This window comes from Canis lupus, chromosome 3 (assembly GCF_003254725.2).
Source record: "Canis lupus dingo isolate Sandy chromosome 3, ASM325472v2, whole genome shotgun sequence".
NCBI classification, from domain to species: domain Eukaryota; kingdom Metazoa; phylum Chordata; class Mammalia; order Carnivora; family Canidae; genus Canis; species Canis lupus.
The window spans coordinates 71,174,546-71,187,889 of record NC_064245.1 but is presented as its reverse complement, the minus strand read 5'-3'; the positions used below and the strand labels follow the sequence as shown (position 1 = coordinate 71,187,889).

Genomic DNA, 13,344 nt, shown 5'->3' with positions numbered 1-13,344 from the left:
AATACTGGATCACACCTTTGTGCATATTCTGTAGCCTTGTTTGGGGATTTTTTTTTTCCTGAGGACAGATTGCTAGCTATAAGTTTTTAGATCAAAGGTCATGAACGGCTTTAAGGCCCTTGCTATATTTTGCAAAATTGTCTGGTTCTCGATCTTATTGAGAAACACCAGCTCTGAAGAAAATATAAATATTATCAGTTTCCTGTTTTATACATCTGCCTAGTATTGTGTTTGATGTCTTGGCTCAGAAGCTTTTGTATGTTGGAATTCTTATCTGATGAAAGCCCTTTCATTATCATGGTGACAAGCCTGGACTCCCTTCCACACATGGTGTTAGAGTTCCCATGAGCTGGCACCTGCATACCTCTCCAGATCCCCACTCTGAGGTCATAATTCAGCCATATAAAACCACATACAGATCCCCAAGCACACCAGCTGCCTCTTTCTGTAGTGCCTTTTTTCTTTTGCCATGTGGCTAATTCCTACTCATTTTTCCAGCTCAGATAAGCATTTCTCCCCCTGGAAAGATCTGGAAGGTGTGTGTGTAGGGGTGCTCTGTGCTCCTCCCCCAATCTCTGCTCTTCTCTCTGCCTCAGCCCTTCCCAGTCTCCCCCACTGGCCTGAGAAATCCTTAAAGGTATACACTATTTCTTTTAGCTACACACATTCCTTCCTTAAATATTTATTGAGTGCAGTTCCTGCTATAGAAGATAGCAAAGAATGAACAATGCATAACTCCACTGAGTATTTACATGTGCCAGGCCTGTGCTAAGCGCTTGATGTATATATGCTCCTTGCACTTCTCTCAACAGCCTTATGAGGCAGGAACATTTGTCCCCATTTGCAGATGGAGAAACTAAATCTAGAAGAGGTTAAATCACATAGAGAATAAGCGGGTAGAGATTGGAACTTGTATCTGAGTCTGGGCATTCTGTTCTTATGTATCACTGATCCAAGGATATGAGCCATGCGGAGCATAATACACTTTAGATCACCGCTATTACCACAGAATGAGTGGCAGTCTCTGGCATAACCTGCAGTTAGACTTTTGTTGAATTTTTGATTAGATATTTCATTTTCTTCCAAGTGTTTAAACAGTAGTTGTTATATAGAGCTTGTCATTATTCATATCTGCTACTTGTGAGAAGCAGGGTATCATTAATTTTCTTTTAAATGTGTGATTTTTACTTTGTTAAATTCTTAAAAATTATAGACCATCAAATTCACTCTTCTTGGTGTGAGATCTTACACAGATTTCCTGCATGAAGAAAGGGAGCCCTGGAACGCTAGGTCCTTGGGTCACAGACCTCTGGTTCTTTCTAAATTGCATCTGATCATGGGTGTTCATGGACTCTAGAATGTGGAAATGTTTTAAGATGTGATAGAAGGATGTTTGATGGAGCCAATGCTAGGCAGAAAGTTAGGGAACCTTGGGTCTACCCTACACCCCTGTTAGTTATGTGAACATAGGAGGCCACCCCATTTCTGTATGAGGTCAGATCAGACCTATCATTCCATAAGAGCCACTCCGTGCCAACAGGTCTGCAGGGCATAACTCTCATAAAGTGCAATTCTAAAGGGGTTGTCTGGGCAAAGTATCCTTGTCAAATTTTCCATACTAAAAAGGATCAGTGTTTGGAAAAGATGGAAATTCAATTCCCCTCTTGCATATTCACATTACATATCCATAAAATGAAGGACCTGGGAATTCCTGTTATATAGATAATCTTTTCTGCTTAATCCAGAATTTTCTAAACTCCCTACACGTGGGAATCCCCTTTGGGAGTATTATCTACTTAAACCTCTGAGCTAGAGTTCCAGAGAACGTGATTCTGAAAATGCCAGTTAAAAGGCAAAGGCACTGCTAATTTTAAGGAGAAAAGGAAAAAGTCACATTAGCCTTGCCTTATTATTGACATGCTGTTTTAGAAATATACTTGCCCCTGAGAACACCAGAAAGGACCCCTTGCAGTAGCTACACACGCTGTCTGCTGGTAGTTGGGGAGGAGGTGGATTTGAACACAGGCTGCACCATCTGATTCTAGGAAGAGCAGGGTGGGGCTGATCTTCTGGTACTCAGTACATTAAATACCACCTTTCAAGCTGAGCCTGAAAAACCCTCTATTAAATGTGACAGGGCAGACAGCTGCCTGAGGGAGGCCGTGTTCTGGAAGCTGTGCACCAACAGCTGCTGATGACTCACATTTTCTTGCTTCTTGGTGCCCAGGAAAACCTGTGAACCAGCTTGTCTCTGCTTTGGATATATAGAGCCCGCACCTCTTCTTTCCCTTGGTCCTGGAGTATCCTCCCTGGGAATGGCAAATTGTGCAGGGCTTCTATCTTAGGGCTAAGAGGCAGGTTGTAGAGCCTGGGAGTGGTTAAGCTTGAAGCAAGAGACCTTCTGCTGGGGAGCAGAATGTGCTGGTTCATACTTGTCTTCCTTGATTCATGGCTTATAGTTTCTTGTCTCATAGCTGTGATAACTTTGCTCTGCATCTTAAGCTATTCATCCGTCAAGAATCAGTTCAGAGATCCACCTGTCTGTTCATTCTTCCATGCATTCATGTATGCATCCATCCATCCCTCTGTCTGTTCATCCATCCATCCATCCATCCATCCATCCATTTGTCCATCCATCCATCCAGCCAGCCAGGCTGTGTCCAAATATTGGAGATATAGCACTGAAGAAAATAGATGAAATCTTTACCTCCATGAAGCTTACAGTCTTGTAAGGACAGTTGCAGGGCATAATTGCAATTGGCACCATTATCCACATCGATGTGTATGCTGGTATCCCCTGTGAGTCATGTCCGACGCAGTCAGTGGGGGGAGTACCATAACTCTGATGTCAGTGGGCAAGTCACCTTTTAGACAAACTTGAATATATAGTGTGTGGGATGTACTGTAGTCAGTACTGTGAAACAAAGTGGCTAGAGGTGTCGGGTTTGCTGGTAGGACAGAGGCGTACAGTATTCTAGACAGGGCAGCCAGTGGGGGTGGGAGGGGATCTGAGTTAAGTGATGCTGAATAGAGACCTGAAGCAAATGAGAGAGTGAACTTTTCCTTGGTAGTGGGATTCCAAATAACATAGGGTCTCACTGACCTTGGCTTTCACTCTGAAGGAAATACGGTGCTGATGCATGACGCCAACAGAGGGTCCTGAGCAAGCTGCATGCCCTGTTTCTGCTCAGCAAGCTTTCCCTGATTCTTTCGTTTGGGTCGACGCTTCTTTTCTAGGCTTGTACAGTATCCTCTGCCTTCCTCTCATGGCTGATCCCATGGACCATTGTGGGGGCTCTGGGGTGCGTTTCCTCAGAGGATCCTGGTGGGATCAAGCCTCAGTTAACCTTAGTGAGCACTCTGTATGGGATTTGCATGCCTGCCTGCCTGGCTGCCTGCCTCTCCCTCCTTCTTCACTCTGGTTTGTGCAGTTGATTCCCATATACACTATCTGCCTTCAGTCCTTGTCTCAGGTTCTACTTTCAGGGAAACCCATGGAAGACACTCCCTTGGAAGTGGCTACCCTGAATTGTTATTGTCTGTTTACTGTCTCTTTCCCTACCCAACAGCTGGGGCTTAAGGAAGAGGCTGTGTTTTATTCATCACTGCATCTCCAGCTAGGAGACAGTAAAGTATAAATAAACACAGGGAAAAACAATTTTCAGCCTCCAAGAAATGCAAATTAACAAATATTCATGATAACCAAGGATGCTTGCTGACTTATACATGGCAATTGGAGCAATACTTTTGGGAAGCTATCTGGTCAAATTTATCAAGGGCCATAAACGAGGTTCATACAGTTTGACCCAGTTATTAGGCTTCTGAGAATTAGCCTAACAATTCAAGCCGAGGGAAAAGCCTTGTGTACGGAGATGTTCATTGCAGCAATAAGTACCATTGTGAAAAATGGAAAGTAACTTGGTGTCTAACAGTAGAGGGATAATTAAACAACTTATTGTGTATCTGTAAGATGGAATATTTTATAGCCACTTACTGATGCTCATGGAGAACATGTCATAACTTGGGAGCACCCTTATGGTACAAGGCAAAAAAGTTGTGTTCTTTTTGGCTCCTAGAATTTGCTGTTTTTTTTGCTGCCTCTGGGCCCTGGCTACCAGTTCTCTCTGTCCAGAAGACACTGAATGTTCACCTTCCCTGGCCTTCTTCCCCGCCACTTGTTTGGAACAACTCATCTCAAGTTATTTTCTAGGTGTGAGCTGGCTTTGCCTGGCCCCCAGTAAGGGCGGCAGGCCTTTACTTTGCTCCCATGACGGGCACCCTCCCCTTCTCCTCTGGTAACCCTGTAAGCCTATGGCTTGGTAAGCCTCTGCCACTCCCTCCATCAGCTCCAGGAGAGCACCTTCCACTCTGTCCCTGGTTCCTCCTGGCTCATCAGGGCCTGGCCTTGGGCTGGGAGCCGAGGCAGTGAGGCAGCATGTGATGGGGGCACAGAGGAGTGGATGGATATGTGCACAGTGATCATAACCACAGGGAATCAAGGAAAGCAGAAAAAGGTGGAGAGAAACCTCAGCATTTTGCCTGGAGGTTGTTCTGGGGGAGTTGCGTTTACCCTATAGTCTTTCTGCTAACTTTTAAAATGTCTCTAAATTAAGGTTTGTTACAAATAATAATTCCTTAATAAACTCCTGTTCTATGAATGGCCTAGTTTCTTCAACAAATGAATGGGATCAGAGAGGGAGGAAGGCTGGTAGAGATCCCAGCAAACTGCAGAGAGCCAGTTGCGGAGTGGAGACCAAGGATGGATTCCCCATCGACCCGCCCACTGTAAAACCAAACAAAATTGAACATAGTCTGATTATTAACTCGTATGAAGGATTTACTATTAATTGGGTCCATTGAGATGATGAGTTGTGGTTACATTTATTTAAAAACCCCTTAATGGTTGGAGATATACACTGAAGTGATGTGTATGGGGAACAGTGTTTGGGATTTATTTTAAAATACCTCAGCAAAAACAAAACAGAAGTGTTGGTGGGGGGAGTAGGATGGGTGCAATGTGAATGGCTGGGTATTGAAGATTTTTGAGTCTGGACCCGAGTGGGCTTTTTTATGCCATTTCTTTACTTTTGAATATATTTGGATATTTTTATATTAAAAGTTTAAAAAAAATTTGGCTTTTCCCCAGTGACACTTAAATACTTTGCTTGGCTTTTCAGAGTGACCGACTCCTCATCAAAGGCGGACGAATCATCAATGATGACCAGTCCTTCTATGCTGACGTCTACCTGGAAGATGGACTTATAAAGTGGGTTGACCAAAACACACCTTTTTTTCTTCTTTTTAAAGATTTTAATTTTAAAGTAATCTCTACACCCAATATGGGGCTCAGACTTACAACCTTGAGATCAAGAGTCACATGTTCCACTGACTTGAACCTGCCAGACTTCCCCAGAACATGCCTATTAAGAAGCTAGTCTCGTGGCACCTGGGTGGCTCAGTCGGTTGAGTGTCCAACTCTTCATTTTAGCTCAGGTCACCATCTCGGGGAACTGGAATCCAGCCCCACATTGGGCTCCCCACTCATCAAGGAGTCTCCATCTGCTCACTCTCTCTGTCTCTCTCAAATAATAAATAAAACTTGAAAACAAAAAAAAAGAAGCCAGTCTTCCTAGGCTGCCAGACCCTTAAGAGTTCTGTCCCAGGATGACTGTGCTGTGAATATTAGGGATGGAGGGGCGCCTGGGTGGCTCAGTCGGTTCAGCGGCCACCGTTGGCTCAGGTCACGATCCCAGGGTCCTAGGATTGAGCTCCGCATCAGGCTCCCTCCTGGATGGGCAGCCTGCTTCTCCCTCTCCAATGCTTGTGCTCTCCTGGTCTCTCTCTCTCCCTCTCTCTCTCTCTCAAAGAAATAAAATCTTTAAAAATAACATCAGGGATGGAGAGATTCAGGGAGGTCCAAACTATAGCTGGGGAGGGGGACAGTGGTTCTGGAGTGCCCCTGCCCTGCCAGCCTCATGCAGGCCATCAGATGCACAGGAGGCAGTGACATGCGCACGGCCAGCCCCTGCTCTGTTGCAGGAAGTGGAGGGCCAGGGAGATAAAACAGCTGCTGCATGTTGTCAGCTAGGGACAGGCGCAGATGTCCACCTAGTATGTAGAACTGAATTCACAGCTCTTTCTTCTACCTGCTCACAATTTTTGGATTAGGTGTTGGGAGCCAGGAGAGAAAGGAAGAATGTTAGGACAGAGCCATGGCGCTTAAGTAAAAGACACTCACTTTGTCCCTATTGGCTTCTTCTTTAGCTGTAACATCCCAAGTGCTCATCCGCTCGGTCACTGCATTAAAAAAGCCCAGACTGGGCAACTGAAACCATAGAAATGTATTTCTCCCAGGCTGGAGGCTGCAAGTCCTGGATCAAGGTGCTGGCAGAGATAGTTACTTCTAAGATCTCTCTCCTTGGCTTGCGCAGGGCGTCCTCTTGCTGTGTGCTCACGTGGTTGTCCCTCTGCACGCATGTGTACAGGACATCAGTCCTGTTGGATCAGGGGCCCCATCCTAATGGCCTTATTTTAATTTAGTCACTTCTTTAAAAACCCAATCTCCAAATACAGTTGCATTCCGAGATGCTGGGGGTCAGGGCTTCAACATAGAAGTTTGGGGAAGCACAGCTCAGTCCATAGTGGCTTTGATGTGGCCTCCACATTTTACCAGCTGGCGTTGGAGAGGTTCAACTCTCTTTCGCATAACCAGTGCCCTGGATTCGCTGGCTGCTCAGCATCTTCCCCTGGAGTCTGGGAGAGTAGGAGCCAGAGACTGTGTCAGTCTCCAGCCCAGAGGCAGAGGGGAATGTGAGCAAGGTGAAGGTCAAACAGGAATGGGGTGTATTAGCAGGACCGTCTGGTGCCCATGTAGGCTTTGATGAGGAGGAAGAGGAGGGGGAGGAGGAGGGGAGGGAAGAGGAAGGGAGAGAAGGGCCGTAGATGGCTGTGAGCACTGAGAGACCATGCCTGCCAACTGCCCATCAAAAAGCTCAGGGAGTGTGGAGCCCTTCCCTGTCTCCCTCTGCCTGCCCCACCTCCAGTCCCAGACTCCGACCATTTCAAGTGCAGCCCGGGCCTCACTTCCTCCGGTGGATTCCCTCCTCTCACTTCTTCCCAGCCACACTGAAAACATGGTACCCACGGAGCTAGCCCAGCAGCTCTCACCCAGAACCTTGCATCCATAAATCCTCTGCTTGGAATGCCTTGCCCCTCTGCTCATTCTCATTCTGACCCCTGTTTCCCCAACCACTCTTTGTCCTGTGGGTCCAGCTCGTGTGGCTCCTCCTTCAGGAAGCCTTCCCTGACCCCCAAGCTGGCAGTTTTCCTCTGCTGGCCGGCCTGTGTGCCAGTCCCCGCACTTCTCATGCTGCTCTTGCCCCTGACTAGGGACGTTGCCTTAGGGCCTCCCCGCCCGGGGCCTGGCACAGTGCCGGATACAGAGACGTACCAGGAGTATTGACCACAAGTGTAGCAGAGGAACCCTGACCTGTCAGGTGGCAGGACCTTGGTCTTAGCCACAGTACAGCCTGGAACCAGAGGGAGAAAGGCAGAGGTGATGGTGGTGGGGAGTGAGGTTTCTAGGTCAGTCCCCTGCTTGGATAAGGAGACAACCATTCCGGGATGAACTCTGGTTTGTGGGCCTCAGGGTTCTGGGGCAGGAGGGGTAAAGGATGCTGACACTTTTGCGGGACTACCTATCTACCAGTCGCAGCAGACTGAGGTTAGCTCCCCAAGAGCCTTGCAGTCCAGGATGTGTATATATGGAACAAGAGCTCATGGGTCAAGCTGCACTTATTAAGTGCTTGCTGTATGAGTGAACACCTAGAGTCATGGAACGGTGGCGGGCCATGTCCAGGAAATATGCGGTGTCCACAGATTCACGATTTGTCAGCTCCTCTTAGTCAGAAACCCCTTTTTATTGGACTCTCTTGTTTCTCCACGTCACCCCACTAAGCAGAGTGAGTCTCCAGATGGTCCTTTGGAGCATGAGTCCCTGGCTGGCTGGGAAGTAGGTGCAGGAGGACTGGGACCCAGAGGGGGACCACCTGCACTGACCCCAGGCAGCACATCCTAGCGTGGGGAGGCCCAGTTGTGTTCCTTCACTTTGAACCCCAAGAATTTCTTTCTCTTATGGCCATTTTGCCAAGTTTTCCTAGAAGCTCTTCAGCTGTGTTATGATTCATTGAGGATTTTGTCCGATTTGTAAGCGCTGGTGACTCAGACGTTGGCCACCGAGCGCGTGTGAATGGGGCGAGGGTGGTGTTGGGGGTGCGGGAAGGGAGGTGCCTGGCCAACTCACAGAGCCTCCTGTTCCCTCGCTCCTTTTCCACACACGCTCCCATTGAGAACCATTTGGGTTCTTCTTCCTGATGTGCTGGGGGTTCCATCCGGTTTAATCCAAGTTTGGGAAGAATCTGCTCCTTCTATGTAAGGGAAGCAGGAAGATAGTTCAGGCTGGTGGGCAGAGCCTATATTAGGCCTGGGGGCACCTGGCTTGAGTCCAGACCACCACTGATTTTCTGTGTGGCCTTGGACAAGTCACCGTACCTCTTTGAATTCTGTTTTCTCTTTTGCAGACTGTGAATACTTCCTATAAAGAGAGGTGACTGTCAGGCCTTTCAAATGGACTCAGAACAATAGTACTTGTTGGCACCGCAGCATGGTGACTGAGTCACACACCCAGTCAGACCCCAGGTACCCACAAGTAGGGCTGTGCTGGTGTGTACAGCTCGTGCCCACTCTGGGTCATGCCCAGGCCTTTGCCGGCATCAAATGTTTGAACATTAGCCTGTCGTCTTTAAAAGCCAATTGAAGCATTAAATGAGATGATCTGAGAAGTGCTTAGAAGAGCCAGTGCTCAGGGGTGATCTCTGAGCATCTCCCCCTGGACCCCCCGCCCTTCAGCTCCTGACATGTTTCCGTGTGTTTGGAGCTGGACAGTGGGAGGATGGGGCAAGGCAGGAGTCTGCAAATTGAGATGGAAATGATAGAGGGCAGGACATTGGCCTCAGAGGCAGCAGCACCTTGGTTGTGGGAGGGGTCACAGTAGTGGTTCCTGGCTTTTGCTAGATGTATTCCCGGTTTCAGGACAGGGTGCAATGCCCTGATTCTGTGGAAGAGCCCCATGGGGATCCCTCTGTACCCCAACCCCACTTGCCTAGACCAGTCCTGCCCAGCGGGCCAGAGGAGCCAGGAGCATCTGCTTCTGCCACTTGAGTGTGGGTTCTGTTTGGGGCTTCACGTTATGTTCCCAAAGCAACACTGTCTTGTATCTTCATTACTGGTGTTTTTATGTGACTTAGAATATTGTTGCCTAAGATGACGAGTTCAGAACAACTATATATTTTTTTAAAATAAAAATTGCTCATATTCAGATCTAGTGGTCTTCATCAGGAACTGACCCTGGAGGCTGATGTATCTGCCCTGGTTCTGGCTGAGCCTCCCCTCCACCCCCCGTATATCTCCTGATTCTGGTTCCAACAGATGAAACACAGCCGCCGCCACGTGGGGCAAGATGTGATGGTCAGCATGTTCAGAAAAAGTCTGCTATCCCCAGCATGATTCTCTCTGGAGGTGTTATGATGTTAGTGGCTTTTTCTCGCGGGTACTGAGAAGTTAGGCAGCTTTCCTGAGCTCAGTGCTCAGGAGACCTAAAAGGAGAATCCTGGTTGCCTGTCTATGTTAGCTTGCGTGGCTGGCGTGACAGAGCACCCCACACCGGGCAGTCTAAGCAACAGACATTGATTCTCTCATGGGTCTGGAGGCTGAAAGTCTGACATGAGGATGTCAGCAGGGTTGGTTTCTTCGAGGCCTCTCTCCTTGGTGTGTAGACGGCTGTCTTCTCCCCATGTCCTCACATGATCAACTCTCCTTGCGGGTCTGTGTTCTTGTCTTCTCTTCTTATAAAGACACCAATCCTATTGGATTGGGGCCCACCCTAACACCCTTATTTTACCTTAATTGTCTCTGTAAAGGCCCCATCCTCAAATACAGTCACATTCTGAGTCCTTGGGGTTAGGGCTTCAACATAGAGCGTTTGGGAGGGTTGCACTTCAGCCCATAGCACTACCTCTCACAGTTTGCAGAGCTAAGGGGACTTTAGACTCTGTCTCCTATAGTCACTGCCCTCAAGTGGTTGGCAAAAGTATGCGAGTTACTCTGGAATGACAGGCTATTCTGAGAACCCTTTGCCACCACCTCCCCCTGGAAGTCTTCCCAGATTCCTGGACTGGTGAAGCAGCCCCATATTCTCCCCCACTCCTCAGCTGTACTGCACTGTGATCATCTGCCCGCATGCCTCTCCTCCTTATTTACCATGAGCCCCACAAGGCCAGGAGCCCTCCCTGAGCATTCTCTGTCTACCCAGTGTCCTACGTAGGATCTGGCTCAGAAATGTTTACCTAATGGAACTGAAGCCACACAGTTGACTGCCATCTTGTTTGTCTTTTAAGACCCAAAGGCCATTTCTGTTGTTTGTTTCCAGACAAATAGGAGAGAACTTAATAGTTCCTGGTGGAGTGAAGACCATTGAGGCCAATGGGCGGATGGTGATTCCTGGAGGTATCGATGTCAACACGTACCTGCAGAAGCCCTCCCAGGGGATGACTGCTGCTGATGACTTCTTCCAAGGCACCAGGGCAGCACTGGCAGGCGGGACCACAATGATCAGTGAGTTGCACCCCTGCCTTGGGCACATGGACAGTGACTTTGGCTCATCATCGCTGGCAGCAGCAGCAGCAGCAGCAGCAGCAGCATAATGCCCAAGCTACACCAGGCACTTTGCTTAGAGGACCAATTAATGTGATTCTTACCACAACCTCCCATAGAGGCTGTGCCACTGGTGGTACACAGAGAATTTTATAGGCAATACAGACATTTGAAAGTTTGAATTATTTTAATGCATTTGAAGTTAAATAACTAGCACATCATGGGTATTATTGCTTAGGGTGAGATTGAAATTCACATTTACATTTTTAGAAACAGCTCATTTAAAGAAAAGTATTAAGGAAAGAATGATATGGGTTGTAGGGAGATAAATCAAAAAATTCTTGCACCTGGTGTGCACATGGTTAAAGTTCTGAAACCAGTGCTATAGGTGTTATGGTGAAAGATAGGGAAGTAGAGGCTGAGACAAGTTGCTGAAGGTTATGCAGTGGGGAAGTGGTTGTACTAGTTGGCTTTGATGCTGCAATGCTGTGATAATGCTGCATAATGAACAATCCCCAAACTTCAAGCATCACTTGTTTTTCTTGGTCAAATGTCTGCGGGACTAGGAGCAGGACTGGATTGAGTCGGCTTCAGGATGTGGGCTGGGTTTGGACAGGCACCATGGACTTCCCACCCTGGAGCCAACGATCAGCTCAACCATGCCCTTCTCCTGGCAGATGGCAGAAGTACAAGAAGGGTCTGGTAGAAACTTGCCACCCCTCTTGCCACCTTTTGTCTTCACTTACACGCTGAAGTTCTGTTGGCCAAAGCAAGTGCATGGCCAAGGCCAAAGTCCCTGGGATTGCACTCTGCCCATCATGAACCATGGTGAACATGGAGAGGGGAGGAAGCATTGTATACAAACGTACAAGCCATTACCACAGGGGCTTCTTGGGATGCTGGATTCTTTTTCTACAGCATTTTGTAGTCTCCTGTATTTTTTGAAGTAGTTAGTCTTTCTTGGATTCCATTTTTATTTTGTTTTGAATTTTATTATTTTTTTTTAGATTTTATTTACTTATTAATGAGAGACACACAAAGAGAGGCAGAGACATAGGCAGAGGGAGAAGCAGGCTCCCCATGATGAGCCTGATGCAGGACTTGATCCCAGGACCCCGGGATCATGCCCTGAGACAAAGGCAGGTGCTCAACCACTGAGCCGCCACCCAGGTGGCTTTAATTTTCTTAAAGATTGTATTTATTTATTTGACAGAGAGAGAGAGCATGAGCAGAGATAGGGACAGAAAGAGAGGGAGATGGAGAAGCAGACTCCCTGCTGAGGGCAGAGCCTGACATGGGGCTCTGTCCCAGGACCCCAAGATCATGACCTGAGCTGAAGTCAGATGCTTAACCTACTTAGCCACCCAGGTGCCCTTCTTGGATTCCATTTTAATAAATGATTTTATTTAAATAAGCAACAGTTGATTTTTAGTATTTTTTCAACTGATAGGCTCTTTGGGTCCAAGTGGCTCAACCCTGAGCTGGCTACAACCCAGCCCATCTCTCTCCTTCCCCTTTGGAAGTACACTGGGCTGGAGCTGGCTAGTGTGGGTGGAGCTCATGTGTCAGAGCTGCCTCGTCCTCCTGAACCAGGAGGGGATGGCCCAGCTCATGAGACAAGCATGGTCCTCATCCCTTCTCCACAAAGCAACCTTTGTATCTGCTCATTGGGAAAGTGAGAGTAGCCCAGATGTTGGACCTGGATGGTTTTGGACTTGGATCTTAGCTGTCCAGGTTTATTTATTTATTTTTAAAGATTTTATTTATTTATTTATTTATTTATTTATTTATTTATTTATGAGAGACAGAGAGAGAGCGAGAGAGAGAGAGAGAGAGGCACAGACACAGGCAGAGGGAGAAGCAGGCTCCATGCAGGGAGTGCAACGTGGGACTCGATCCCGGGTCTCCAGGATCACGCCCAGGGCTGATTGTGGCACTAAACGCTGAGCCACCCAGGCTGCCCAAGCTGTCTAGGTTTAATCCTGATCGTTGCCACCCAGGGCTGCATGATTATGGGCAGTATTTAGCTTCCTCATCTGTAGGATGGGCTTTATTATATGAGCCTCCCCCAACCATGGTGTTGCTGAAAGACATACATACATGAGGTTCCTGAGTGTAGTACATGGCATATGGCAAGTACTTGGATATAGGAGCTTGGATGGTTCTGAGAGGTAGAGATGGAAGTTGCAGGCTCCAGTGACTTGTGTGGAGTGAGTATAGGACAGAGCCCTGGATGAGGAGTCAGGACCTCTAGGATCCTTGTTTGTTTGTTTTTTTCCCATCATCAGCTTTGAGACTCTTAGGGGAGGCCCCCCACCCATCCTTGGGCCTCATCCACCCACCCCATCTGGAAAAGAGTGGCTTTCACAATGTGTTTCATGAAACACCAAAAACCTATGAAAGCACCAGGAGGACCATAGTGAGGGGCAGGGAGGTTCTGAGTCCCCACCCCATGTTTTCATTCAACAGGTGTTTACTGAGGGTGGGTTGCTCTGTGCCAGACACTATGCTGAGTGTTGCGGGAGGGAATAAATAAAGCAGACATGGTGCTGATCCTCCAATGGTTACAGTCTTGTGGGGAGTTATGAATCCTATACGATTGTACACATGTGTCTATAATCTGTGACTAAGGCT

General features: G+C 47.7%; 1 protein-coding gene across 5 annotated transcripts in view; it reads left to right on the top strand.

Annotated features, from left to right (window-relative positions):
* Positions 1 to 13,344, top strand: part of CRMP1 (collapsin response mediator protein 1) — a 74,236-nt gene that overhangs the window by 20,011 nt on the left and 40,881 nt on the right. For all 5 annotated transcript variants that reach the window (XM_049108637.1, XM_025437546.3, XM_025437547.3 and 2 more), the window contains exons 2-3: positions 5,178 to 5,266; positions 10,487 to 10,671. In XM_049108637.1, the coding sequence (XP_048964594.1) occupies positions 5,178 to 5,266; positions 10,487 to 10,671 (274 nt within the window). The remainder of the gene's footprint in view (positions 1 to 5,177; positions 5,267 to 10,486; positions 10,672 to 13,344) is intronic.